This window comes from Indicator indicator, chromosome 27 (genome assembly GCF_027791375.1).
Source record: "Indicator indicator isolate 239-I01 chromosome 27, UM_Iind_1.1, whole genome shotgun sequence".
Taxonomy (NCBI): domain Eukaryota; kingdom Metazoa; phylum Chordata; class Aves; order Piciformes; family Indicatoridae; genus Indicator; species Indicator indicator.
In genome coordinates this window covers 6,678,147-6,705,144 of record NC_072036.1, presented here as the reverse complement: position 1 = coordinate 6,705,144, position 26,998 = coordinate 6,678,147, and the positions used below count along the sequence as shown (strand labels likewise).

At 39.5% G+C, this 26,998-nt stretch overlaps 1 protein-coding gene across 1 annotated transcript in view; it reads right to left on the bottom strand.

The window, feature by feature from the left end:
- Positions 1-1,726: 1,726 nt before the first annotated feature.
- The window catches only part of MAN1A1 (mannosidase alpha class 1A member 1), a 130,029-nt gene continuing 104,757 nt past the window's right edge, over positions 1,727-26,998 (bottom strand). Inside the window, exons 6-12 of the mRNA XM_054393047.1 lie at positions 26,683-26,806; positions 24,348-24,441; positions 19,983-20,098; positions 9,233-9,452; positions 8,277-8,449; positions 2,756-2,871; positions 1,727-1,853 (exon numbers count right to left, since the gene is read on the bottom strand). Coding sequence (XP_054249022.1) covers positions 1,727-1,853; positions 2,756-2,871; positions 8,277-8,449; positions 9,233-9,452; positions 19,983-20,098; positions 24,348-24,441; positions 26,683-26,806 — 970 coding nt within the window. The remainder of the gene's footprint in view (positions 1,854-2,755; positions 2,872-8,276; positions 8,450-9,232; positions 9,453-19,982; positions 20,099-24,347; positions 24,442-26,682; positions 26,807-26,998) is intronic.

Genomic DNA, 26,998 nt, shown 5'->3' with positions numbered 1-26,998 from the left:
TTGGCACATGCCATCTTCTCTGTCTGCAGGGGAAGCAGAGAGACAGTGTTGTCTTCACAGACTCCAGAGGGTCAAGTGTACAGGTCAGCCTCTGGCTGCTATACGTAAAAATGTGATCTGTTATCTTTGCTCTTGGTTTCTACCTAAGGAAAAAAAACTACCTGGCAGACCTTTATCAGTATAGAAAAAAATGTACCTTGTAATGCCTAAATAAGTGTGCTTCCTCTGTTGTGACTAGCTCTGCTGGACCTGTGAGCTGCCTTACTCAATAACTTCTAAGAAAATCACTGCTCAGAGCCATGTTTGTTTTGCTGCAGTCAAACCAGTGATTAATGTGCTTTCTCAGAACAAGAAGCCAGGGGTTATACCCTGCTCAAAATCCATGAAAGACACCCTGTCATGAAATGAAAACACAGGTAGACCTAATGATCAAGTAAACCACTCCAAACTACCCTTATGCAGAAAGAGGAATTAACTGTGCCTAATTGTGTTTCCCTTTGGTGATGCTACAATGTCAAACATTTTTGGCAAAGTTGTTACCTTTCTTCGTAAGCCAGGCCTCTAGTCCAGGGGATAATTGCAAGCACGCTGGGTTTTGTCACTCAGAGAAGACCAATTTAGTTGTACGCTGGATAATTTCCTCTTTCAATGATTATCTTCTTTTAAGGAGATAAGTAAGTCTTCTTCGAGGCATCTAGACATCTAATTTCATTTTACGTAGACACATTAAATTACTTTGACAATAAACCTGAACCAGTCTGAGCCTGTCCAAGTGTTTCAGAAAGTCCCCCAAAACCAAACAAATTGTCTCTGGTAGAAGTCTCAGCTTCCAGGAAAAATGTCATTAAGGACTTATTTTTTTGTCTTTTTTGCCAGCCAACCAAATGAAAGCTACTGGACTAAATATATAGAGAAGGCAAGACTCTTTCTTAACATGAAATGAATATCTTATTTTACTCTGTATTAGCCTGACTATAGACATGAGAACAACACCACTTGGGAAAGAGAGGAAACAATTCATTCTATTACAATATTCTAATTAAAACCTGAAAAGCTAAGGTCTGCTAACGAATGTGCTAAATGGATGAGAACTAAGTTCAGACTAACTTGAACAAATACTGCAGTTTCAGAGCTGTATCTGCATGAGATGAACATATTCCTATGTAGACTTCATTGACAACAAAATAACATCAGGTACTTTACCAAGTGATGATCGACCCGCATAAGAAGAGGCTGTCACAGTCACAAGATTTGTCTTGGATGACACAAAACAAATTAACATAGAACAACACAAAAAAAAAAAAGAAAAAAAGAAAAAAAGCTCTTTATACTTAATTCAATATGGCTTTTTGCAACATGGCAAAATATTACAGCTTAAAGCAGACATCTCCTCACAGAGGAGAAAAGAATTTTGCAGTCAAATTAAAAGCATCACAGGAAACAACATGCAGACTCTCTGCTCGTTTTGACCAAGATGACACTGCAGCCTAACAAAATCTGGAGATATGTCCTGTTTCTCTTCTAAGATGTGGTTCAGCTGGGTAAGAGGAATGAAGTTTTTTTAATCACAGTCAGTTGGGGTTCGTTCATAAATACTTACTGTTAAAGTAAACAGACTGCAAAACACTCAATTTAAAAATTTAAGTCAGGAAATTAAAACCAAATCATGATGTGCCCAAGTCCTGGAAAGAAACATAAGGAATGCAACAAAGCAGAACTTGATCTTCTATTTCTGGTTTTCTTCTTTATTTCCATCATCTCTGTGAAGAACAGGGAGAGGATGAGCCTCTGTGTTGAAGACCCAGTGTTCGAATGGCAGAAGATCATCTTCAGAAAACAGCAAATACAAGTACCTGAATAAGGAAAAAAGCAGGAAAGGTGAGTGGAACAGGGAAGTGAAACCACAGTGGTTTCCAGGAAAACAAATACCTGATTTCCATAGATGACTGTATCAATAGAAACAACTGACCAAACAAACCACAAGTCTCAGCATTACAATGGCCACAAAGCTCTGGAGGACACAACTCATATTGGGCTGAAGGGCAATAGCAACTGGAGATCAACAAAAGAACAACTCTATCCTGAGAGAGGACCTAGAAGCTTATGCTGCTGAGGTTAAACATCAGTGAACTTCACTTCCATTTCATCCTTGGTAATTTCATTACATTGTTTTGAGATACAGCCACAATATTTTTTTCCGCTCATGAATGCCCACATCTATCAAAGTGTAGGAATGAAAATATTGTAGTCCAATCCCATCTTAACTTCTGAGAACACCCTCTGGCTTAGGATTTTTAAAGAAAACTAGCACTAGAGCAATAGTTTGGGTGCCCATTTACTAAGACAGGGTCTAGGCTGGTGATGGTCTGTGAGCCAACCATGCAAGATGGTTTTTTCCTTTTTCTGTAGTTTTGAAATGAAAAGTATATAACACAAGCCTGCTAAGTCCCCTGTCTAGTCACTTTATTTCACTAGTGTTGGAACATAGAATTGTGTCCTATTAAAGCTAGGAAATATAATTTCTCAACAAAGACTATCAAGTACCTTTAACAGAAGTAATTTCCAGAATTCATAGAACTCAGTTTATTGATACAGAAGAATAAAACCAGGCAATCAGACTTCCTGCAACCTAAGGAAAGCTCTACTCTTTCAGTCAGATTTTGATACATGAATGTCAAGGCTATTAATGAAAAATACTCCTGTAAATACTGTAGAAATACTTCTTATTTAAGAAAGTTGACTTTTTGTTACTTACTTAAGTGTCTCTGAAAGGAAGAAACTTTGCTGCACATCATCGTGGCTTTCATGATTGCTATAAACATCTCTAATGCCAGAATATCCACCATCTACTCTGCAGTGTTTTTCCAGTGCCTGAGGAGGGGGAAAAAGAAACAACCCAAAACAGAGGGATTAACAAAATGAATCAGCTGTCAATTTTCCTTTAACTGACAATAAACCTAGGAAAAAAATAATCCTCACAAACATTTCCATGAAGAGATGAAAACCAGATACAGCTCTAGATAGAAAAAGGCATAGGCACTTATGTCTAAGTCTACATTTAGAAAGTGAAGCAAAATAATAAATTAATAAAAAGTGAACACAGACCGGTTTTCAGGAGACAAAAAATAATATATGGATGTAAAGATACCACAGAATCCTCATCTATTTTCTTTTTCCTAGGAGTAAAAATAGCCCCCTCTGACAGGCTTGTCTATCAGCCTTCAGAGATGGTGTCACACATAGTCTCCTTGGTTATATTTTAGTGCTTAAAAATCATTGTGACAGAGCTGAATACCATGATGAAGAACCAGTCTTTTCCTTACCTCCTGCAAGTTGCTTCAAAAAAAAAAAAAAAGGCAACTCTTCATTTTCTAAGTTTGCAATTATTTCATTTTTTTATCAATGGAATTGGGCTGTGACAGAATTTCTTTGATATATTTTTCTTCGATGTCTTTCTGAAACAGCTTTGTCTGTTACACAGGAACAGACAGAAAGCAGTATGTGGCTGGACTTAACACAATATGTTTTAGATGCAAGAGTAAGAATGTGTTTTTCTCCAATATTTTCCAACTGTGTATTCAGTTAAAGTGTGAACTAGATGACTGATTCCTATTTCACAACGGACCACCTGAAAATATAATTTCTTTTCTGCACACAGGAATGCTCTGTGTGGCCAGGTCATTCTGAAGGAGAAAAGATATCAGATGAAGGATGTGTACAAAAAAAAACCACCCCCCATACACCTGGTGCGGGAAATATAGAAGATTTATACAGTTATGTTATTTGACAAATTTGTCTGCTTCGTTTCAAACAGATGTCTGCAGTAGAAAGGTGGTGTCTATATAGGAGACAATTTCTTCAACTATACTGCTATCCAATCCCTTATTAGAATATTAGTTCTTTTATCACTGCTGTGTTTAAAAATATTCATTCATTTTCCCCCTTTATGATAGACTTATTTAACAAGGTCAAAAGTATTCTTAACCTCTTCATTTTTTTTCTAGTAACTGTTTTATAACCATCTGGTATCATACAGTATTACAAAGGTGTGAAGAGAATCTACCATGATAATAATGAAAGCAACTCATAATTCAAAAAACAAATCCAGAAAATGCTCTTCATCCCTAATGAAAATGACAGGGTGTGGATTACTATACTCACTCAGGACCACACTACTCTGTGGTGCTCGCTTTGGAACCAGGTAACAATTTTCATGTTAGAAATACCTGTACATGTATCAAACCCCAGTGCAGAGATGGAAGCCAACTAGTTCTTCCATTTCTGAAGTGATTACAAACATTACTGAATCAATTACAGGATGTATAGATTTTCTTTAGGGAAAGATGCCAGATAGGGCAAAAAGCTATGAAAAAGCAGAAGGTGTGTCAAAAAAAGCAAACAGCACTTTCTGATGAGATGAGATTAAAGGTGGCTAAATGAGGCATTCATCACCTCCACCTGCTCTAAGGGCTGTAAATAGGTACCCTAAATGTCCTTGTTTTAGCTGGACTCACTGTAGCCATCTGCCTAGGTTTAGCTTGCATGTCAGGCTCTCCACAGTTTTCACTGGAGAGTAAGCTGCCTGTTGTATATTTAAAAAGGATTTTTCTCCAGGAGAAATCCTTTAAAATATAACAGCCCTATTACTCTTTTCTTATGTTTCTTTAGGTTCTTTAATTTTCCTGGACGTTTTTACTAAGTGACAAATATACTTAAGTTTAAACAAGTAATTTCCCCTGGCTGGTACTCCTTCCCTCTCGTCGACTTCAACCTGCAATGAATTCAAAATGCTGAACCTGTGTCTGGATTTTTCAATGTCAAACTCAAGATTATGGTTTCCAAAGCACAGCAGAAGGAGAGCTTGAACTTGAAGGATAAATCTATTATTCAAGGAAACATCTGCATCCTAAACAGGGTGAGGTAAATTAAAAAGCAAATTGCATTTGTGGTTTATGTGCTTTAACATGTAATTAGAGCCTTCTTTATGAGTTCATTGCACGGAGATACTGTACAGGTGCCTGAACACACTGCTATGATGGAGATTAAGAGGTTAACTTGCACCTTGTGAGCCATCTGCTGTTACCTACTGAATGCAAACATGAAGCATCTTACCCCTGAAAGCTACTTTCCACTTAACTAAAGACACAGAAGGTTTATGTGCAGCGTTAGCACAATAAAAAAGGTTCATGACTGTCACCCTCCTTTACATGGCCCCATTGGCCTTTTGTGCCCACACCTGCAGAGGACAGTGATGGTCACAGTGCCAGGGCAGTAGTGGTGGGTGGGAAGAAACGATCCAAAAGAAACATTTTAATTTAGTAGTTCTCTGAACAGGAGGGTAGCTAAGATTAGTTATGCTGCAGTAACGGAAGACAACAAGCAGAATGAAAACTGGCTGACACTCTCCAAGTATCATAAAGGGGAAAAAACAAAGGAAGTGCTATGAATTCAAATTATGTGCCACATTTATAATGCAGAAAGAGAGACTTTCATGAGCTAAGCTGATAAAACCTTTCTGACTTGGTAACAGTGGATATTGCTGTTGGTCATAACTGCATTATCTCCAGCTGCTGAAGGACATACAGAATGATCTTGGACTCAAAGTAGCAAAGCAGGTTTCCAAAGCAAAAAAGAGGTTGCAACATGTTTTTAGCCTACAAAAGCTACAGAAAGAATTAATAGACTTGTTGCAAAGTTTAGAAGTCATGATTTACAGAGCAGCCTCCTTTGATACTACATGACACTGGGAAACAAACCTAATAAGTTCTTATTGCTAGTGTCACAAGTTGAAAACAGACATGAAATGCTTGAAAAACTTTTTTGGGTAACAAAAAGGGGTCTGATTCTGCCTGCTTTTTTTTCTTGTTTCAGTCTCAGCTTCCTCTTCGGTCAGCAGGTGTTGGTAATTAAACCAACCACAGTGAGTGGTCTGGGACTTCCCCAAGAAGGGGAGAGGGGAGTGATGAGCTCTGTGGTGCAAGAACAAGGAGCACAAGGGAGCAGAAGTTATGAAATAGTTGTGGTATGCTATCATGACATGTGCTGGAACAAAGAAATACAGTACCAAGTGGAGCTATATGAGCTGTAAACATCAAGCAAGAGGAAGGGGGAATAAAAGATTTAAAACTGACAACTGAGTGCCCAACTTCTGAGATGCTGTAAGATTTGTTTTCATGCAACACCCAAGTGCATACTCGGCCAGTGGAAGAGGGACCTGCACAGAATGGGAGCAGCTGCCTCTCCCACCCAGGGGCTGAAATCCACTGCTTTAGAGCTTGCCCAGAGTAATCACAAGAATGTTAACCAAGGAATACCTGAGAAGTGCTGAGAAGGTAAACAAGTGTACAGACTGGAAATAAACACAAACTCAACCAACAGGGTAAAGAGTAATAATAAGGAAAACATTTCAATTGTTTATAACAATGTTCTCAGTGTGGGCAGCAACAATGAGTCAGGAAAAACATCTCCTGGAGAAGGAGCACTTGGCATTGCTGAAGCCCAGTGGGATGGCTTCCATAAACAGCCATTGTAAATATTCCAATTATAATCTGCCTGGGAAGACTCCAGCAGTAAACCGTATGCCTGCCTATGGGTAGTGCTAGTGAAGAAGAAAGTAAAGGAACAGCACTCTAAATTAGAGAGGGTTTTAAAAGAGAATTGCTATGGAATCATTAATGCAGAAGCACTTTGTTCCAGGGCCAATACAGCCAGCACCTGGGGGAGGCAAATAAAATGTCTACCTAGCTGAATCCAGCAGTGACTGCAGCTATGGAATTGAGGGAATATTCAAACAAGAAGTTAGAGAGTACAAGTGTAGTCAATGCTACCAGCTATTGTTTTATGGAAAACAGATTTTTACCACAAAATTAATTTTCCAGGAATATCTAATTGGCCAACTTCAAAGGCTCTTTTTCACTACACCCCAAAACATTTGCACAGCCTTCTCACACACTAAACTGTTGAATCACAGAAATGTTTCAGTTGGAAAAGATCATAATTCCCTAACTACCCAGTCTGGTGCTTTACCATGTCCCTCAGCACCACATCTCTGATCAATACTATTACAGATCTTGTCTGCTGTTGAGGGAGCTAAGGAACTGGCAGATGCCATATCAGAGCGAGGTAGATGGAGTCAAGCCAGTACTAGCTCCTCAGGGATAAGATACTGTATGACACAAATCCACATGTTCTTCCCTCAGTATCGTGCAATGTTCTACAACTGTTGCTGCAAGCCCCTCCCAGAAAGTTTTAATCATATACTGCAGAAACAAGAGATGTTGGGCAAACTGACAAACTAGACATGGTGGAAGTCCTGTAAAGCAGCATCTGTGTAAAGGAGAGGTCACCGAGAACAAAATACTGCACAGAGTTCTGTTTTCTGGCATGTTTTTGAAGGATACAGAGCCACAAAACATCCCTCAAATTCTTATATCTCCTATGAGATCTCAGTCTGCTTAGAAATTCCAAATAAAGAGTGAAAGGCAGATAACTCAGCAAGGGCAAGGGTGAGAGGCAAATAAGTGAACTTTATGAGCGGAGTAAGACCTCATCCCTTTCAGATGAAACATGGTAAATCCAAAGACTCTCATCCCTACCAGCAAGAGCGATTAACCACTGACAGCAGCAAAACAAGGGGTTGGGCAAACAAATTTTTTCCATTCGGGCTACTGACCATCTTGGAAGGTTTGTGCTAGACACACAGAGATGGGTGTGTTCAGCATGACTGCTTGAAGCTCAAAGGCTACTTGGGACACAAATTTAAATCCACAAGAGATTGTTACCATTAACAGACTGCAGTGCAGATGAGCTATGCTTTTTGGAAGCAACTTATTTGTTAAATGTTTGGTACTACCTAGTTCTTCATCTTGGCTTTCATCACTTAAATTAAAAATCACCTTCATGCACTCACAGTTGAAAATACACTTCATAAAACTTTTTGCCATGTCCAAGGCTCAAATCTGACACGTTTGCACCTCCCATGCAGGATTACTCAACATCTCCAGCAGTACACACACATGACCCTGATCTGAGAAGTATTTAAGAAGCAGAAAGCATGAGGTATGTTTTCTAACATAGAACACCAACACTATGTGGTTTTGTCAAAAACGATCTTAATTCACCTACTTAGTAAATGAATCTCTGGAAATTTGAGTTGGCATTATTGGTTTTAAATAAACATTTACTCTCCAAGTGCTAAATGACATCCAGATCTAGTTCAGTAGCTCACTTCACAAGGTATTAGGATTTAAGAATAAAAAAGCCCAACAGAACATTACCTCCACAGCTTCCCATCCCCACTGCCTGTACTTTGGGTCGTGAGTGAGCCTCCACATGTACATGTAGGTCTCTATGACTTCTGGCCGGAGGATGTAGTATTTTTCATTCTGTCTTGTAGCAATAGCCTCAACGCCACCATCAAATCTGAAGGCTTCTGGTCCCAGTTTCATGCCTAGCCAACATAAAAACATTGCTAAAATGAAGGCATTAAAAAAGGGTTCAAATTACATAACCTACCAGATAAACTATCCTTTCATGTGGCACCCAAAAAGGTTCCTCAAAAGGCATATAATTTCTGACAGGTACTGCTGCACCTCCTCTTTTCAGTATTTTGTGAACAATTCAGAGCAAAAGACAGATACTCTTCTTAGATGCCTCATGCAGCAGTTCCAGTTTGAACAATGCTGCTAACATTTGCATTCTGGAAGACTGCACAAAACTAGCAACATGGGAAATTTTCCGTAAAAGACAAGAATATTTGCTTTTCCGTAGCAAACTGGGACCTGCAATCCTGTCAGGGTTATTTTGATAGGAAGATAAAAGAATCCAAAGATTTTCCCATACAGAAATCCACTTTTCTCTGTGTAATTCCATTGTTTGCAGGATTGTACCAACAGAACTGAGAATAAAATGTTTTTCTGTGCATAAACCACGATTAACAGTTATACTGATGCATAAATGAAGAGGGTCCCTTTTTTATTTGTGTTTGGCTAAGCAGAAACTGGCACAGTGTAAAAAGAAGAGAGCTGTGACGTTAAGCACTAGCGTGAGCAGAGATGATTCAGGAGCACATAAATGAGTTAAGTAGAGCAGCCGCTCTTGGTTACTCTTTGAGCAAAGCAGGATGAGGAGTTCTCACTGCCATGCAACCTGCACTCAGCATTACACACAACCCCCCTGATGGCTGCCTTCCCAGGTTCAAGCTAACACCAAACTCTACCAGCACAGCACTTACTTGTCCGATCGTAGGACTCGTGGCAAGTCCTAGCGATTTCTGCCCCCAGCTCGATGTGGTGGCCGGTCTTGTCGTTAGGTGCTCCATCTGCTCCCAGAGCAAACATGCCCCCAGCAAAACAAGTCAGATGTCCCATCTTGTGTTCCAGCAGTCCACCCTTCCACTCAGCGATGTATGTCAGCCCCCCGCTGGATTTCCGAATGAGGTGGGTCTCTATGGCCTGCAAAAGTGAATGGCTTGAAACCAAAGCTACCACTTGGCATGGTAGGAAGGACGTGGATGAAGGACAAGGTTTTCTTGTGTGCTGGTTGGGTTTTCTCCATATTGCCTTTGCTTATCAAGTAAAAGGGATAATATGAGCTTAGCACAACCTCCAAGGGCAGACAAGCCCAGACAGATTAGCGTATGTCAGTAATGATGATGAATTTTGCTACAGCTTTGAGCGATTTACACAGTACATTTTATTAAAATATTAAGAAACCTAAAAAAACACAATTCCATTGTGAAGTTATTTCTTTCCCTAACTGAGGAATTTTAGGTAATGTCTCTTTTAATGGTAATTAGCCATCATTTCAGTTTCCACACCTCCCATTTTAGTTCTGACTTCAAGGATGTGGTTATTGATATAATTTCATATCAGTCTAAAAGGCCTGACTCAGTGAGTGCACTGAATGATGTTAGACCTCTGCCTGGCATCCTCCTGCCAGACTGAATTCCACTGTAGTTATCAATCAAGAGTGAGATCTCACTACTGAGGTTTCTGGGGTAAAAAAACCAAACAAACAAACTAAGCAGAATAAAAATCTACAAATCTCCTAGAGAGAATTAGCAGTTGGTGCCATTAGCAATGTATGGTGACTGATTACAAAATCCAGGAAAACAACCTTCCCTTGTGGGAGGAACAGAATTAAAACAATTGAGGATATGTGGAAGAGCACATTAATTAGAAGCCCACACAGAAAGTAAGCTATTACTCTTTAAAAGGATAATGGAGAGGAGATGAACAACGCTATCATGCATTCAGTCATCCAGCAGGGCTCTGGTTTGTTCTTTTGAAATCATAAGATCCAGAAACAGTACTCAACATGCATTATACAAGAGAAAAAACATGAATAAAATATCAGGGCAGAGAACTATTAACCAAAAAGCCAGGACGTTAAAAACATGTTATAAAGATAAGATATTGATTTGAGTTATTTCTTCCCATATTTTTCTAAGCAGGAAGAATCCCTGAAGTAGAAGCATCAGCAGAATAATTGTAGGAGTTTTACTTGGTAAATATTTTTTTTCTTGTGGCAAGAATGTCACATTGAAAACTACACTTTGTTTTCCACCATCATCAACATAACACACCTTGCAAAGATGTTTTCTGCCCAGCTCCAGACCCACTATTGTCTCAAAAACCTCCTCCACCCCTTTGTTTCCTTCCTTGATTGTATGTTGTTAGCACTAAGAACCTACTAAAAAGCTACCTACATTCTAAAGGAGCAGTTAAGTAACGAAGATTCTTGTGCTTCAAACAAATCCTGTATGATTTAACCTACAAAAAGAAGATTTAAATATAAAAGAGGGAAGGTGGGAAACAGTTTCCCTAAGCATCCAAACCACAGATCCTGCTGTGGAAGATGAAAGAATGACATAGGCTGAGTAGGTGTCAAGCTAATTGGTGGTTGTGTATTCCAAGTACACATAAAAAAGCTTTTCTGTCAGGTAGGGAAACCAGTAGTGGAATATCTAGGTACTTTAGAAAACAATAATGTTCCTCACAACATGTCTTTTGTGCTCATTTGGGTATAAAATATTTGAATTTATAATTGAAGAACTGACAGAAGATCATACAAAGAATCTGCTACAAAATGTATTAATGCACAAACAAGCAAAATTTGTGAGGAGACAGAAAGAACTGGAAAACTTCCAGAATCTTGTGAAGTGCTGCTTGTATTGAACAGTTTGCATTTTGTAAGGAGGTGCTTTATTGTTAAAAACACACAACAATTTCAGGGGGAAATAGCTTTCAGACTATTTAGGTGTTCTCAAAAAAATAACTTACCTAAAACCAAGTTCAGAAATGGAGAACTTGTTTAATGCAATGCCAGTAGCTTTCTGCATGGGATCCCCCACCTCATCAGATCAACTCTTCTGGTGATAGTTGAGAAGTCTACAGATCACTTACCTCTTCAGTCAGAATTTATTGGATAAAACCAAAACAAATAGAAATAGACTGATTGCTAACTTTACCTACATAGCATTTGTTTTTAAATCAAGAATTCATGAAAGACAGAAATGAATTATTTCTGTACCTGACAGAAAAAGCAGTAATCATGCACCTTCAGAAGTACAGTAACTAGACCAGAGATGATTTTTGTGGCATGAAAACTTAGTTTTTCAGAATTTTTTTCCCCTCCCTATTTTGACTCAAGGTTAAAGTTCCAGATGGAAAAAAGATGACTTCAACTTGGGAAATTCTGAAGTTGTGCTAAAAAAGTGGTGTTAAGAAACTAACAAATTGATGTTAATTGATGCCAAGAATGGCACAAAATAAAAATATGTATTTCCAAATTAATCATTCCTGTTTAGTAAAGCAAGTAATCTTGTGGGGTTTTTAAAAGGGTCCTATTAAGAACTAGTACATATGCCTATTAAAAGTTATTTTTATCATGTGTCTTATTTAAAACTATTTTTATTAGATAATTATCTGATCTATTACAGACTTCCAAACTGCCTTGTCATACTTTGTACAATCTTGGGCCCTAAAGTGCTATACATGCATTGGTATATTTATTATCAAGAGCATGCTAGGTGACTAATCATTTCCACCTAGACATGAAATCTAAATAACCTTTGGGATGTACAAATAACCTTCAGAAGCCACAAGACCATGTGTGCCAAACTTACAAGTCCATGAACGCTTAAACTCTTATTCTGGAAGACAGGGAAATAAAAACTCTTAAGTTGGTAAAGCCTAAACTTCACTTGGGCTTAGATGCTTATGAAGTAAGAGTTTGGAGAAGTTACATGATTAAAGTAAACTGATGCCAACCAAACAGCTTTTGTAAAGTGAGGCAGAGGAGCACTTCTTCCCAGAGAGCTGGTAGCTCTTTTTGTGGTACTGAGTGTTGCATCCCCAGAACTCACAAAACCACTGCCAGGGACCTTACAGAAGGACTGGCAAAAGCTTTAACTAAACCTGAGAAGTTTCTGGTCTGAGCCAGACAAACTGCCCTCACTTCAATAAAGCCCTTACACAAATCACTTTGCCCTCCCCTCATCTTATCAGAAATTATTCCTTCTATACAAGAACTGCAGAAATGCTGAGCACTCCCTTAGAAACACTATCAGTCCTTTTTACAGTTCAAATTGTGACTCAGGTGCACTTTGTGTCACTCCTGGCATCTTTCTCCTGAGTTGGCATGTTGAGATAATGGCCTGGCTGCTGTCACGCTGGAAGGACTGCAGTGAATGAGACATTATGAATTGGTTAGGTCACAGGATTGCCAACTGCATCTGTGTGTGGCCTCTGTTACTGACAGGACAGAAAAGGAACTCTTCAATTCTCCCAAACCTGATTTCTTCCCTCTCCTGCATGTTTTGTGTTCTCTGCTTACCAGCTTAGCTTTACTCTGCCAGGCCTTAGACTTGCAAGATTAGGCAAAACGGGTCCCTCCTAATAAATACCCATTTTACTTGGATCAGTTCTTCACTCCTTAAAGCTTTCTACACAGCATAAATTATGTCTTTGCCATCCCCTGCCTCAATCCTCACTTGATTTTGTGATGGGAAGGGCCTTCATCTGCCCTTTGAGTTGTTTAGAACACTGACCTGGAACAGAGGGAACAGAGCTCATCTCACTGTTCAGCTGAGTAAAAAAAAACCCAGTCAACAAACTTACTTTTCATAGAGGTTATTTTCTTGGTAGATTATGCAGACAGGTAATAAAAATATGAACAGAGATGCCACAGAGGCTTCTCAGGACAAATGTTCCGTGCTTCAAAGTTGCTCAATTCAAAATAGTTTAAAAATGAGCTCTGCTAAAGGAGCAGGGAAAACAAGTAGCAAACCTCAACATGCAATGTAAAACTGCACTTCTGCTTCCTCTAGCACTGAGCATTTTATCTTTCACAATACCTGAGTATGACTAGCAACTCCTAGCTGCTGCTGCTTGAACAAGGAAACCCAGGTGTGCCATTTCCCACCTCAAGATGTCACTGTAGCTGGAGATAAAGCTATCTTGCAACTCACAGTCACGTATTTCCATACCTTAATAAATGAGAAACTTCAAAAATATGATCCTAGCTCTAAATTTCCATCATTTATAATCATTCAAAGGTTTAGGTTGGAAGGGATGTTGATCATCTAGTTCCAATCGCCCTGCCAAGGGCAGGAACACTTCCACTGGGCTGATCAAAGCCCAATTCAACCTTGGACACTTCAAAGGAAGGATTATCCACAACTTCTCTGGGCCTGTTCAGTTTTTCATTCACTAGGATCCCCTTCTCCATAGGGCTGCTCTCTCTGTGTATTTTGAGGGTAATTGGATGACTGTAGGCTACTTGGGAGAGAATTACAGCTCTGCAGGTTACTTTACAACTAAGCACTATAAAAAATTACCTCAGTCCAAACTTTTAGTATCTTTTACTTCCCCTAGAAATCTTCTTCATAAACAGTGTTTTGCCTCTTTGAGGCAACAGTGAATATGAAAGATACCAAAGTGATCCTTATAGTAACTCAAAGATGTCAATTGCTTGCTTATTTAATATTTAAGGCTTGCACCAATACATTTTATAGCTTGGAAGCAGCACACAGCAGGCAGGTCAGGATTACTGTGGTTTTGCATGCTGTGAGTTTATAAGTCAAATGCCTGTCTTCTTGACTTTAAGTTACTTCCCTCATATTTTCTGTTGAGTTGATCTAAGGCTTTTCTTCATCAATCTTCCTAATTCATCAAATTTATGCAAAATTCCATTGAGTTTATTATGAAAAGTTTCAAGATGTGCATTTTTCTACTATTACAGCTGTTTTGGAGATGGCAGAAAAACATGGTGCATTGGAAAAAACCCAACTTTGTATTCAGTTGTTGATTCTGTTTTCTTAAATGGTGTTCATGCAGGTTTTAAAGATGTATTACAAGAGGCATGAACCACATGAAAATGAACAGTCAGAAAAACAAGGAGGGAATAGGAAGTTCAAGCCCTTGTTACAACTTTTTAAATACTTCTGCCAAAGTAAACTGGCACCTCCTTATCCTGAGGTCCTCACTGCTCATTGAGCTGTGCTTTAAAGATCAAAACTGAAGTCTGATCACAGAAGAACTTTCCTTTGTTTAATCACAATATGTAAGAAACATCTCGAAAGCAGTAAGGCACCTACTGCTTTTGGCCTTAAGAGGACAAACACGTGTGAAATGAAATACAAATGCTCATAATGGAGATGCCTGAATTTTGTAAGTGGAAACACTGGCAAGTGTTTAACTACTACAATACTAATCCATCTGATCATTAAAAAAATATTAATTTCTATGGGAAATGTGGTAATTTACTTTTGACTGAAAATCTAATTATGGTTTGTTTTTCTTTTTCCCTGGATAGATCTCTTAGTGTCTATGAGCACAAACGCTCTTGCACTAAATGTACTTAATGCTGCCTGCTACCAGAAGGCTGTATTTATTCATATTCTTAAAATAGTATTAATTGAACTGCCTGACTCAAAGCAAATCAGTCTCAAAATGTTACATTATGTATTTTCTGAATATTGTAGAATAAATATCTATCGCTCCTGACAAGCTTTTTTGCTGTCAAAAAAGGATGGAAAAATGACACAAGTTCTACGGATATGGCTGTTATGAGGACAAGAACAAAGCCATGAGTCCCCTCACAGGACTTTTTCTAGATAAAATCTGCCTTAATGAGTTTTACCAACATTGTAGCTTGCTGCTTCTCCTTGACAGTCCATGAACATTTTAATAAGTGCCTTCTGTAGTCCAAAAAAATTGACATCGTGAAGTTAGAAGTAAATTATTAACAATTGGAAAATCTGCAGAGGCCTGTCTTTAGTCTTGATGCTTTCTGTAAACAGTTTAAGAGAGCCTCAAAACTCCTGTGAAGAGGAGCAATCCAGTGAAGAGAATAAAAAGGAGCAGCAAATCCTCTGGATGCTCTCGTCTGTTAAACGTAATGAATCTCGTGCTCCTATCCTATCGCTGCCTGCAGAACACCAGTGCAGCTGGGTGATAAATATTTTAAACATGACAGCTGACAAAATATGTAAATAAACTGCCTGTTTATTCATTTTTACACATTTAAGCTACAGACAGTACTTTCTCCTTCCTCCAACCAAAAAGGAAAGAAAAAAAAGTATGCACTGGGAATGCTGGGACCCCTGCACCAACTGCTTTGTGCTGAAGATGGGCTCCTGTTGCACCATCCTGCTGCCCTGTTTCCTTCAGTGCCAAGAAGTGTTGCAGTACTGAATGGCCACTTCATTAATGTACTTTTGGCTACACCCAGTATGATAAACTACTCTGAGTTGCTGCAGTTTTCTTATTGTCCAAGTTGGTTATGTAGTTTTTAAGACCATTCTGGTCACAATGCAAACCGCTTCAAGCAACTTAATGGGAAATGCAATCAGCACAGACCAGCCACCAGACTGTCACCACAGTTCAACAGACTCCTGTGAAATTCTAGAGATGAAAAGGGCCTGTCACTATCATATTTTCAGTTTGCTAACAACACTTTGTTCTCTCCTCCATTTCAACAAGAAAGGAACCTACGTGGATTTGGTTTATTTATCTGAATGGCTGAAATAACAACAGCTCTGAAAAATATTCACTACTTAATGCTGACAATTAAATGACCTCCCACCCCCACCAAAATCAAAACCATATAGCTTTGGCAGAGTACAAACTGACTATCTCAAGGCTTGTGTTAAAAGCAGGCAAGGTGCAAGCTAAAAAAAAAAAAAAAAGAGAGATCAGAGATCCGACTTAAGTTCTGTCCTAACATTCAAAATTCTGAGGCTAAAAAAAACCACTTTTTTTTAACCTTTTGATACCCTGAGAAGGTGAAGGCATTTCCTTCAGGAGTGCTGTTGAAATTTGGCAGAGAACAGCTGTGGCACTGCTGCCCAACACGGAGTTTTCTTTTTATTTCCATTATCTCTACTTCCATGTACTAGATTCTCCAGAGATCACTAGTTTTCTTCTTACAGTCCTCTGAGTAGCCAGTAAGAAAAAAACTAAGCAACCTAAATGTCTACAAGTGACCTACCCTGTCTAAAGGTGAAACTGCAGATCACAGCTTTACCTCTGCAATACCACAGGGCCACTGTGGGCTGCAATAAACTGAACTGCTTGGGAAGTGAAGGTGAGGGATTGTCCCCCTTCCTGTAAAGTTTTCCTGGGCTGAGTTACCACTCTCTTTGCAGCCTTCACTGAGGGGATGAAAGCAATGTGAAAGAGAGGAAGAACAAATAGTTAAGATGCAGAATGCTTGCAGCAATGGCCATAAATAAATGTAACGGGAAAATGAGGAAAAGGTACCTGACCACTGGGCACCAATGAGACTCAACCTGTTAAAAGGAATAGAGGGAAATCTGTCCTTCAGCTTAGCAAATGAAGGCTGACACATCCAAGAGGAGGGGGTTTGGCACAGTATCTTGTGACACTGCTGTCACTAACTAGATGTAAGTGAAGGCACAAGGTCCACTTTTGCTCTAAATTATCCTGTTCTCTTACTAAACCTGCACAGGTGTGTCTCAAAGACCAACTGTGTTAACTGAAAAGAGTGGGCTGGTTCCTGCCCTGGATGCTTGCAAAGACTGGCAGATTATTCTACAGGCAGTTACAACCTCAGAATATGACTGGAAGATGAATACCAGTTTGTTGTGTAACTAAATGTTGCATACTATCCACTGAAACCAATTGGAGAAGATCTCTTACTTCCTGTATTATATGAAACAGGACATTACATACATTGCTTTTCAAAGGAGAAAAATAACTGACATTAAAAATACATTTGCTTGCCTTTTTGTGCAAATTCTAGAGCTTATGAATCCTCTGATGGCCTTATAAATATACATTCATGTTATGCTCTGGTATTCAAAACAAGACTCTCTCTGTCCCTTTTCCCCATCAGAAATAAACTCTTCTTTAAATGGCATCAGCGAAATACACATCTTATTCATGGCAAGCAGAAAAGGTTTTTAAATCTGGTTTGACATCTCAGTTATTGCTTTTAACTTAAGCCATAAAACACTCTATAGGTGCTACAAAAATCCTAACAGAAAACAACTCTTTGTTTTTATATGAGTTACAGAACAACGTAAGAGATAATCCCAAAGCTTTATCTAAATAAATTTCAGCTTTACACAGTTAACTGTAACTCTCCATATATTTTCATTTGTGGTTTCTGGATAGGAGAAGATATTAAATTAGGCATCAAACCTTCATATCTCTCTTCTGGAATTTGGTGGGTATGTGCTGGACTGAATAGCCAGAAATAATCAGGCAGTTCCCTTTGACACAGTCTTAAAAAAGATTCTGAAAGCGTCAGGGGAAATTTATCTAAGAAAATACAAAGTAGACTCAGAATGCCCAAACCATGTAGGCTTAGTCATAAATAAAGCCTGCAGCTTGTGCAGACACTTAAATTAGCTTTAATTTAGATAAGTAAATGATCAATAGCAATAAAGCCAGTATCAGGATAGATTTCAAAACAGGCTAGTTGCTGGTAAAGAACCTGGCATCCCAAAGGAGCCCAAACTGCCTGCAGTTTTTGTGTGACTTGCCTGCTGCTTTCTGAACAAGCTACATGACAACATCGAGCTGCAGCCCCACATACTGCATGTACACTTTCAGCCTCACTACAGAGTTAGCTCAGTACAGAGAACAGAGATTCATAGAACAGTTTGGGTTGCAAGGCACCTTAAAGATCATCCAGTTGCAACCCCACTGTCATGGGCAGGGACACCTTCCACTAACACGAATGTCATTGCTCAGAAAGTGCTGGAAATAGCATTTGACCAGCAGCATGCATCAACCCAGGGGCTGCTCCCCAGCAGGATGGGAAGCAATGCACTCACAAGTGCAATGGTCAAACCACACTTGGAATATTCCACCTGCAGTGGTTACCAGAAGAGCTGTACCAGCATGGTTGTTCACTGGATGTGTCTACACACTAGCACTTACCCACGTGAGAGTGTTTTTAGAAAAAAAAAAATGATGGTATTAAACCACTGGAAATAAAAGGCTAGGAGGAGCAGCTTTGAGGTGGTTCAGAGTGCCTTCCATGGGTAAGATGAATTGCTCTCACATTATCAGCCATTAGGCAGGATTTTCTTAGCAAAGGACACTTGGTCACCAAATTTATTACCACTAGGAAATCAACCCCTCCCTCAAATCATCACACAGGACTTGCCTCTCTACAGACAAAAACCACAATCACAATGAGCCAGGATTGTATTTCTTTAGTCACCACTTTTTTGGTATATGAAGGAGAAGGACACTAATTCACAGGTACACAGGATGTTAGGGGTTGGAAAGGATCATTAAGTCCAACCCTGTGCCAGAGCAGGACCATAGAATCCAGCACAGGTCACACAGGAATGCATTCCAGATGGGTCTTGAAAGTCTCCAGAGGAAGAGTCTCCACAACCTCTCTGGACAGCCTGTTCCAGTGCTCTGTGACCCTCACAGTGCTGCAGTTAATTTCCACTGCCTCTTGTCCTTGGTAAGACAAGAGACACTCGTGTCACATTTCCAGAGGTATGGAGCAACAAGCAGGTATTGTTTAGCATCCTGAAGCCTTGTCCACAGAGGCACTTTCCATACATACAGTTAATAACAGACACAAGTTAGGCCCTTGAGAGCTTCCAGTCAAAACAGATGAAAGGATGGGGGGAGGGGGGAAATAGTATTATCCTCTCTTATATGTATATAAATATATATATGAAAGCAAAGAACAGGGAAAATAGGACATTTGCCCAAGACTGGCAGGAAAGCCTGTAAATACCAATTTAAACTTAATACTTCTCAAGTCTCAATCTGGTGTCAGAAACCCATGATTTCTTCCAAAAGGGCGTATTAAGGAAATGCCATCAATAGCAAAGCAAACTACAGACCGGAAGGATCATAAATAAAATAGCACAGAGAAATCTAAGTACCAATTGAAAACCTGCTCCTGAGTCCAATTTGCAAAGCTGGCTGTTCCACAGAAGCTGGCAAATGCATGCCTTGTGTAACAGAGTCACCACAAACCCCTCTAGCTTCATTTACCATTATCTACCACAATGTATTGCTCATCCTGTTGACCACAATCCAAATACACACTAAGGGCTGAAACATGAGGTGGAAACACAGGAGAGGAATTCCCACCTAGACATAAGGAAAATGAACAAAGGGAACATACCTAGGGAAGACTGAGGAAAGAAGAACTGAACTTTTATCCAGCAGCTACCTGTAGGCATATTTTTTTGTTGCATATTTCATACTTTTCTTCTCCAGTATCAGAGAGAACTGAGTATTGCAGTTGGGAAAAAAAATGGCTATGCTTTAAGACTCTTCCCTTTCCCACAGTGTCTGTGTTGCTCTAGCATTTATATTTGATGAAGTCTTTTCAAAAGAGAAACTAATTCTTTGAAAAAAACCACATTGTGGTAGCAAAGACATAAATCTCTCACACTGCCCCCAGAGCCCGTCTCTGTTGGATTATTATAAATTAGATTATTATGGAAAGGAAGATTTAAATATTTTATTTACCTGAACAGCATCATAATACATATTCTTGCCTTCTTCATCTGTCTTGTCTGACATCAGCCATGCCTTGAGCAAATATTCATAAAAGCTGTCCCCAAGCCCTCCAATGGACACATGATCTTAAAAGGGAAGAAAGAGATTGAACAGCAATTTCATCTTCAGTCTGGGCAATAAAATACAACTACAGTTTGAAACAGTGCATTTAATGATCTCCTACACCAGTCTTCAATAAATGTAAGCCTGGAACCCCAGGAAAAACTTAACTGCTCTCTCTATATATAATCATTTCTTAAATTGCTAACTTTTTCATCAAGCTAAAGCACCGTAGTGCATTTAATATCCACAAATGCCACAGGAGTTCATGGCAAAGAAGTCAGGATTTATATGTTTAATATCTAATTCATGTAGTCTATCCCACAAGAAAATGTGTTAATCTAAGTTCTTTTATAATCTAAAACGAGGAAAAAAAAAAGTAGAAAGTGCTCTCTAATTTGATAAAGGCTTTCCTCCCTTAACATGCAGGCAATGTTTTTATTTGCTCCATTATTCACTACTGTTCCATTTAAGTCACTTCATAAAAAAAGACAAAATGTTTTAGCTCCTTACTGCAGAGTTGAGTTGCAGGTTATTCAACGGTATTTCAAAATGCCCACCCATATGTTTAAAAAGAATCCTACATTCTGGAACACCTGGCTGCTCTCAGAACTCAGTAGTGGTTCTGGAAGGCACAAAAAGACTTTGCCACATCTACAGAGGATTATTGCTCTCACACTGCTTCATTCTGCCTGATGCTTATGGTATGAAATGATTTGAGTTACAGATGCTGTGATTATTCAGCTCTACCCTTTCAAGATGTGGCCCTGAAACACTAACACAAGTCAGACTGTTCCATGTCAATTGCACCACTGATGTCACCTTAGTGATGCTCTCAGCTGCTTGCACAAGTTGTACTCACTTGCTGTCCAGAAGGCTGAAAGATTCTAGGTGAAATCATAATGAGCTATCATGATTTCAGCACAGCTCCCCTAAATACATGAAATGCTACAACTATATTTTTATATATATATATATATATATATGTGTGTGTGTGTGTGTGTGTGTTTCTTTAAGTTCCATGAAACTAAGAAGTTAGAGGTTTTCTTTTCTAGTTTGGTGCTGCCTGGTAACATTAAGGGATTTGGCATTTATCCACTCTTCAGTGAAAGGATTCCAAAGTGCTTTATCAGGACTATTCCATTTGTAGCTGTCAATTTTACAGTGAGGAAGGGGTCTGCTAATTTCACCTGAGACACCCAGGATGGAGATGTGGTTGCATATATCATGCTGTAAGTCTATGAGTAAAGGAACAAAAAACATTCTGCACATGAGAAAAGCAAAAGACACCTGGGGTAATGCAGTCTTGTGAAGTGAGATGCAGAGGGTTAGTGGTACAGAGCTCACCTTCCCCAACACCTAACTCTAATCTTAGCTTCAGAGTTAGAGCTCTGTTGGTGGAATTCAAAAGAACACAGAGAATTTATTTTCAAACTGTTCAATATCTTCTCATCATGGAATGCCTCCTTTTGCATTCTGAATGGGTTGCAAAGCCATGCAAATGTAGAAAATAGACTTTTCCTATCCAAACTGCATTCACAGGTTTTTTTCCTCCACAAGCCTGTGACATACAAACAGTACTTCAGTTTTCCAAAGATATCTTGTCCCTTTGCCTAACAAATATATTGCACCATCAAACCTGGGTTATAAAGGGCTTTTTTCCCCTGTCCCCCTCCTCTTTTGAACAATATATATTAAATTTCTGGAACTAATACACCTTTTATTTAATTAAATGGTCATGATCCAAAAGGAAAAGAAGCTTCTTAAAAAAAAAAAAAGGCACATTTTCTGTGATCGAAGGCTGATCTTTGAACAGCAGCATTTAAATGACCTTTATGGTTTCCTAAATAAATTACCATAGAAACCTCTGACATTTGCAAACTAAATAGCACAAGCAGAGTTTCATCAATAATAAGCCCTGTTATTATATACATTATTGCAGCAGACAAATCCAATTGACGCATGCTGCAGCAAATCACTGTCAGTTTACTGTCAAAATAACAAGGGCTAAATGAATTTACAGGAACAATGGCAGGGATCCAGCAGCATCCTTCACACTTTCAGCATTGCTAAGAGAAGAAATCTTCACCAACTATTCTTCCCTCTCCACTTCATGTGTGAAAGAGAATACTTCTGTCTTGTACCAATTAAGAGTCTAGGGCCTTTTCTTCCCCCCTGTTGTAATCCGCTGAAAACAGCCTAGAAAAGCAATCTCACATAAAACATCTCCCAACCTGATCTTCTACTATGGGGGAAAAAAACAAACAAACAAAAAAACCCCAAGCAGCCAACCAAGCAGCCAACCAAGCAGCCAACCAAGCAGCCAACCAAGCAGCCAACCAAGCAGCCAACCAAGCAGCCAACCAAGCAGCCAACCAAGCAGCCAACCAAGCAGCCAACCAAGCAGCCAACCAAGCAGCCAACCAGCCAAAAGAAACCCAAAAACCCCAACAGTGCCTGCAAGTGAAGAGAACTAAGTTGGAAGATGCCACAAGTTGAAATTTGCTGTTGCTGCTTCAGCCTGCTAGGGGCTGACCTGCATCAACCTCTTTGTCCATCTGTGCAGGAAACTATTTCTTTGTCAACACTACATGCTGTAGGAAAACAAAGCTGGTTGAAGCTGTGACTTTTGCTATGCACACCCACAAAAACCTGGCATTTAATGTGAAGGAAGAGTACATAAGACACAATTATGCTAAAAATAGGGAAATGGCCAACACCATAAGGCAGAGTAAGCATTTGGCTGCTTTAAAATAAGTAAGGCATTCATGGTGTCAGCCCCTAGAAGCTGCCTTCAATGCAGTTCACCAAAAAGCTGAGTTTCTGTGGCTGACTGAAGTTGAGGAAGGAGGTAACTGGACCTATCTCACAGATGCCCAGGTGGCCCTCAAACCAAACCCAGTGCCTACTGCTGCAGGATCAACACTTCCAGTGGGAGCGTCCAATGCTTTACAAAGCTGTGCTAAATTCACACCAGTAACAAGAGGGCACACATCCCTCAGGTCTGTAAATACCTGTTAGAGTTCAGACCAACATGCCAGCTGGAGTCAATGGTTATGCAAGCTGAGCTGACACAGATCCTGTGGCACGGTGACCTGAAGGAAGCCTCAGAGATTAGAGGACTAGAGGGCTTCGTAAAATGATGGGCATACTTCTAATTCACAGAGGGAAGTGGCCTTTGTGTTGATGGGACAATACAACTCAACAGCACAACCTTTTTGCACATCTTTTTAACTGAGAGTGTGACACAAAGCATTTAAAAATATGTTTTATTCAATAGAACACTTGCACTTGGCCTTTGTGAAAATTATCTCTCCAGGTTATGGCCAGTCCCACAAGAGCTCTAGAACTTCATTCCCACCTTAGCTGCATCCAAATCAAACTATTCCATTCAAAAACTTCTCCAAATCCTTTCCCTCTCTTGTACTGCCTGAGAGTCTAACATCTTGCTCTTTTCAGGCTAAGACAGTATATTGTGCTTGTTTTCCTTCAGTAATGCAGGGAGAAAAAAAAATACAAGAGCAATGAGTCCCATGTGCTGGTAGACTGCACCCCAGTAGGAAAAGTGAAAACAAGAAGTAGGGTCTCAATCATGATTGTGCACACTATGTAGGCTTTGAACATGTTCTGGAGATTGGAGAAGGCAAATGTACAAACAGAAAAGGCTTGGTCATCAGGAAGACTAAGAAGTTCACATACATCAAACATTTTTTATGCTCTTTCCCTTCCAATTTTGGTATCTTCAATAATGGTTCTGTGGGGATTTATGCCATAACACAGTTCTTGTTTAGTTTGCTTCCTCAGTTGTGCACATTAAACTTCAACAGAAACCACAGCTGGCATTAACTAGAAAGACTTATTTTAATTTTGTTTTATCTTCAGTAGAGCCACACCACTAAAACTATGGCATTTGATTCAGACAAGCTGATAATGTTTCCTTAACTACTTCAGAGAGCACTTTAGATTTTTGAATACAACTCTTTTGTAGTCAATAAATTCCTTTCCAAAATAATACATATTCAGACATTTCCCTGCTTGCACAAGCCATACTGAAACATCAGAGAACAGCACATTAAAATATAGCAAGTAGGGGTTATTATCTTTATATTTGTACTGTTTTTCACATTGTATAGAGCCTCAGGTATAACGTGAGGCTTTATACTTTGCAGAAGTTCTCTATGTACAACACCCAGACAACAGGGACTGAAAGAAGTCAGTAACTGCAAACAGCAGACTGACAGAGAGGTCACAGCACCAAAGAAGTGATGTACTTACGCTGGCCCCATTGGCCACTGCTGGGGTTCAGGTAGTTGGGGTAGAGGCCTTCAGGTTTATCCAGTCGACTGAGAACTTTCCGAATGTTCATCACCTAGGGGAAGGGTACAAGACACTCAGCACTGAGCCATTCTCTCCTTCAGAATACAGCATAAAACCAAAAAGTATAAATATCCCTAAAAAATAAGATAATCTTATTCAACACATACACCTGAATAGCTCTGTGCAATCACATTACAATTAACAAAGATTCTCTAAGCTGCTCTCATCACATACACAAGGTCCTCAGGAGCTCTGGAGTTTGTGTGTCCTGTGTCAGTAATGAAACAACACAACAGAAGCAAGCTCTGAAGTTCAAGACTTGCCACACAGAGTATCTTGCCCCTCCAGATGATGCTGAAATTCATGGGGACAAGTTGCATTAATTAAACTCAGCTACTTCAGCATTATATTCCTCATATAACCAAATCAGAAGCAGTATTCAATACTAAGCCCATCACTTAGTTCAGATGCAGAAGTGAATTGCAAAGCTTTTGCTGCCTGGAAAGGAGAGCTTCATACAATCAGCTTGCCTACCAGGAGCCCATGCACCTGCTGGCACTGCTACGGAGCCTGCTACAAATGAGAGACCCAGTCCAGATGTTCTGCAGCTGGAATCATCCAGCAGCACAATCCAATGCTAACATAGCACCTTGGGAGAACGAGGATACTGAGCACCACAGACCACAAATCATAAGAAGAAGAAACTGTCAGCTTCATTATAACACCCTGAATGCCTAGAGAGCAAGTGAACTAGCTGCAGAGATAAATTAGCTCACACCAAGCCACAGAAGGATCTCTGCTGTGGTACACAAACTGCCTTCTGCAGCTTGACACTGCACTGCTCACAGCCATTGCCCAAACGCAGACTGCGGCGAGTCCTAGACCTCATTTAATGAATTCTTCTATGAATACTGCCAGGCAAAGCTTACTTGACTGTTTCTTCTTCTTTATCAAGTGTACCAGGCCTGGAATGGCTTGCCTTGGAGGGCTGTGGAATCACCACCTCTAGAGGGTTTGAAGAGCAGCTTACATAAACAGATTTCTTGCCGCTATAGCTTGATGTCACTTTGGGAGAGAACCATAGGCTAGGATTTTTAACTTGTGCACTTTTATCACACTTTAATTCTCTCTTAATACAACAGATGCTATATATTAAATTACCATAAATGCCCAAAATAATTGAGTTACCCAGTAAGTTTGTTTCTGGCTGTGCCAACCTCCCCCATCCATCCCCACCTCCAGTTTAGATTTGTTCAAGAGGAATTGCCTTTCAATTCACCCCTAAACACATTGAAACCACTAGGAGTTTGTTTCACAGAATTTATTCCAGTGCTGAGAATGCTATTGCAGCAAAGTGACTCAGTCCTTTAGGTTTGGTACAACTTACATTCATCTGAGATTTGATCACTGCTTTCAAATTAACTGCTTAACATCCGGAGTGTCATTATTAATGAGACATTATTAACAGATAATCTAAGTTTTAGCTAACGAGGGGCATTTGTAGTCTGAATACAAAATTGAAACAAGTGGAAGTTTAAATTAGGAAGAAAAGAGAAATTAAGATAGATGATACAGTGCATTATAAAGAATAAGACTTACTGACTACACACCAAAAAGCCAAGCAAAATTGCTTAGGTGGGAATTGAGGGAGAAGGGGAGTTGCTTTCCATGACTTGCATGATAAAAAGTATCCAGAAGATGTCCTCCAAGTGTGGAAGAATCACTAAGCACAACAACTATTTTGTCAAAAGATGATTTTTTGGTTTTTCAGTTGACCCCCAAAGAATGTTCAAAAAGTATTTTTTAAAGGTCAGTGCAACAGAAAGGCTTTCTGACCTCACTGACAGCAGTGACATTATCCAGCATTTCTAAGATTAAACTGGCTGAAACCACACAGGGTAGCTGTGGTGCTTTGCTTTGTATGGCCAGCACACAGGATCCCCAGTATAATGTCAATTATTGTCTTCACCACATTCAGGAGAAGTACTGAGGAAAACTCTATGGTCTGACTGTTTAATGGGATACTAATTTAGACCATAAACAGAAATTACAGGTTTTATGGGGCTGGGTAAGAGCTGCGTACAAGAAGATGCATCACAATGATTTTTGGAACAGATTTATGACTTGGTAATACAAAACCACACCAAAGGGATCAGGGATTCACCTAGAAAATATCTACCTCCTGTGACAAATACTTACTGCTGAGGAAAACCCAAACGCCTCCCCCCAAAGACATCAGTCTCCCCACAGGTGATTTGTCTTGTACCACAGGATTTTGACTGAACCATCTAACCTTTTCAGCAAAGACAGGGTTTCCAGAGAGGTGACTCAAATGAACGAACTCCAGGTGCAAAGTCCCAAATTCTGCCAAAATGCTGCTGCCGCCAGAGGCCCATGGCCAATTCCGACCAATTCCACTAAAGGGGTGGGAAGAGAAATACAGGAAAAAAAAAATAACCATGAGCACCTACAAGGCATTGCTAATGAAATGTAAGAGGTAGTAGATATACTGTTATAGCAAGAGAAGTTAATGAAAACGTTCTTAATATCTGCATAAGAAATCATACTGTGGCAGCCTTCTATGACTTCACCACAGGACCTCAAATTAC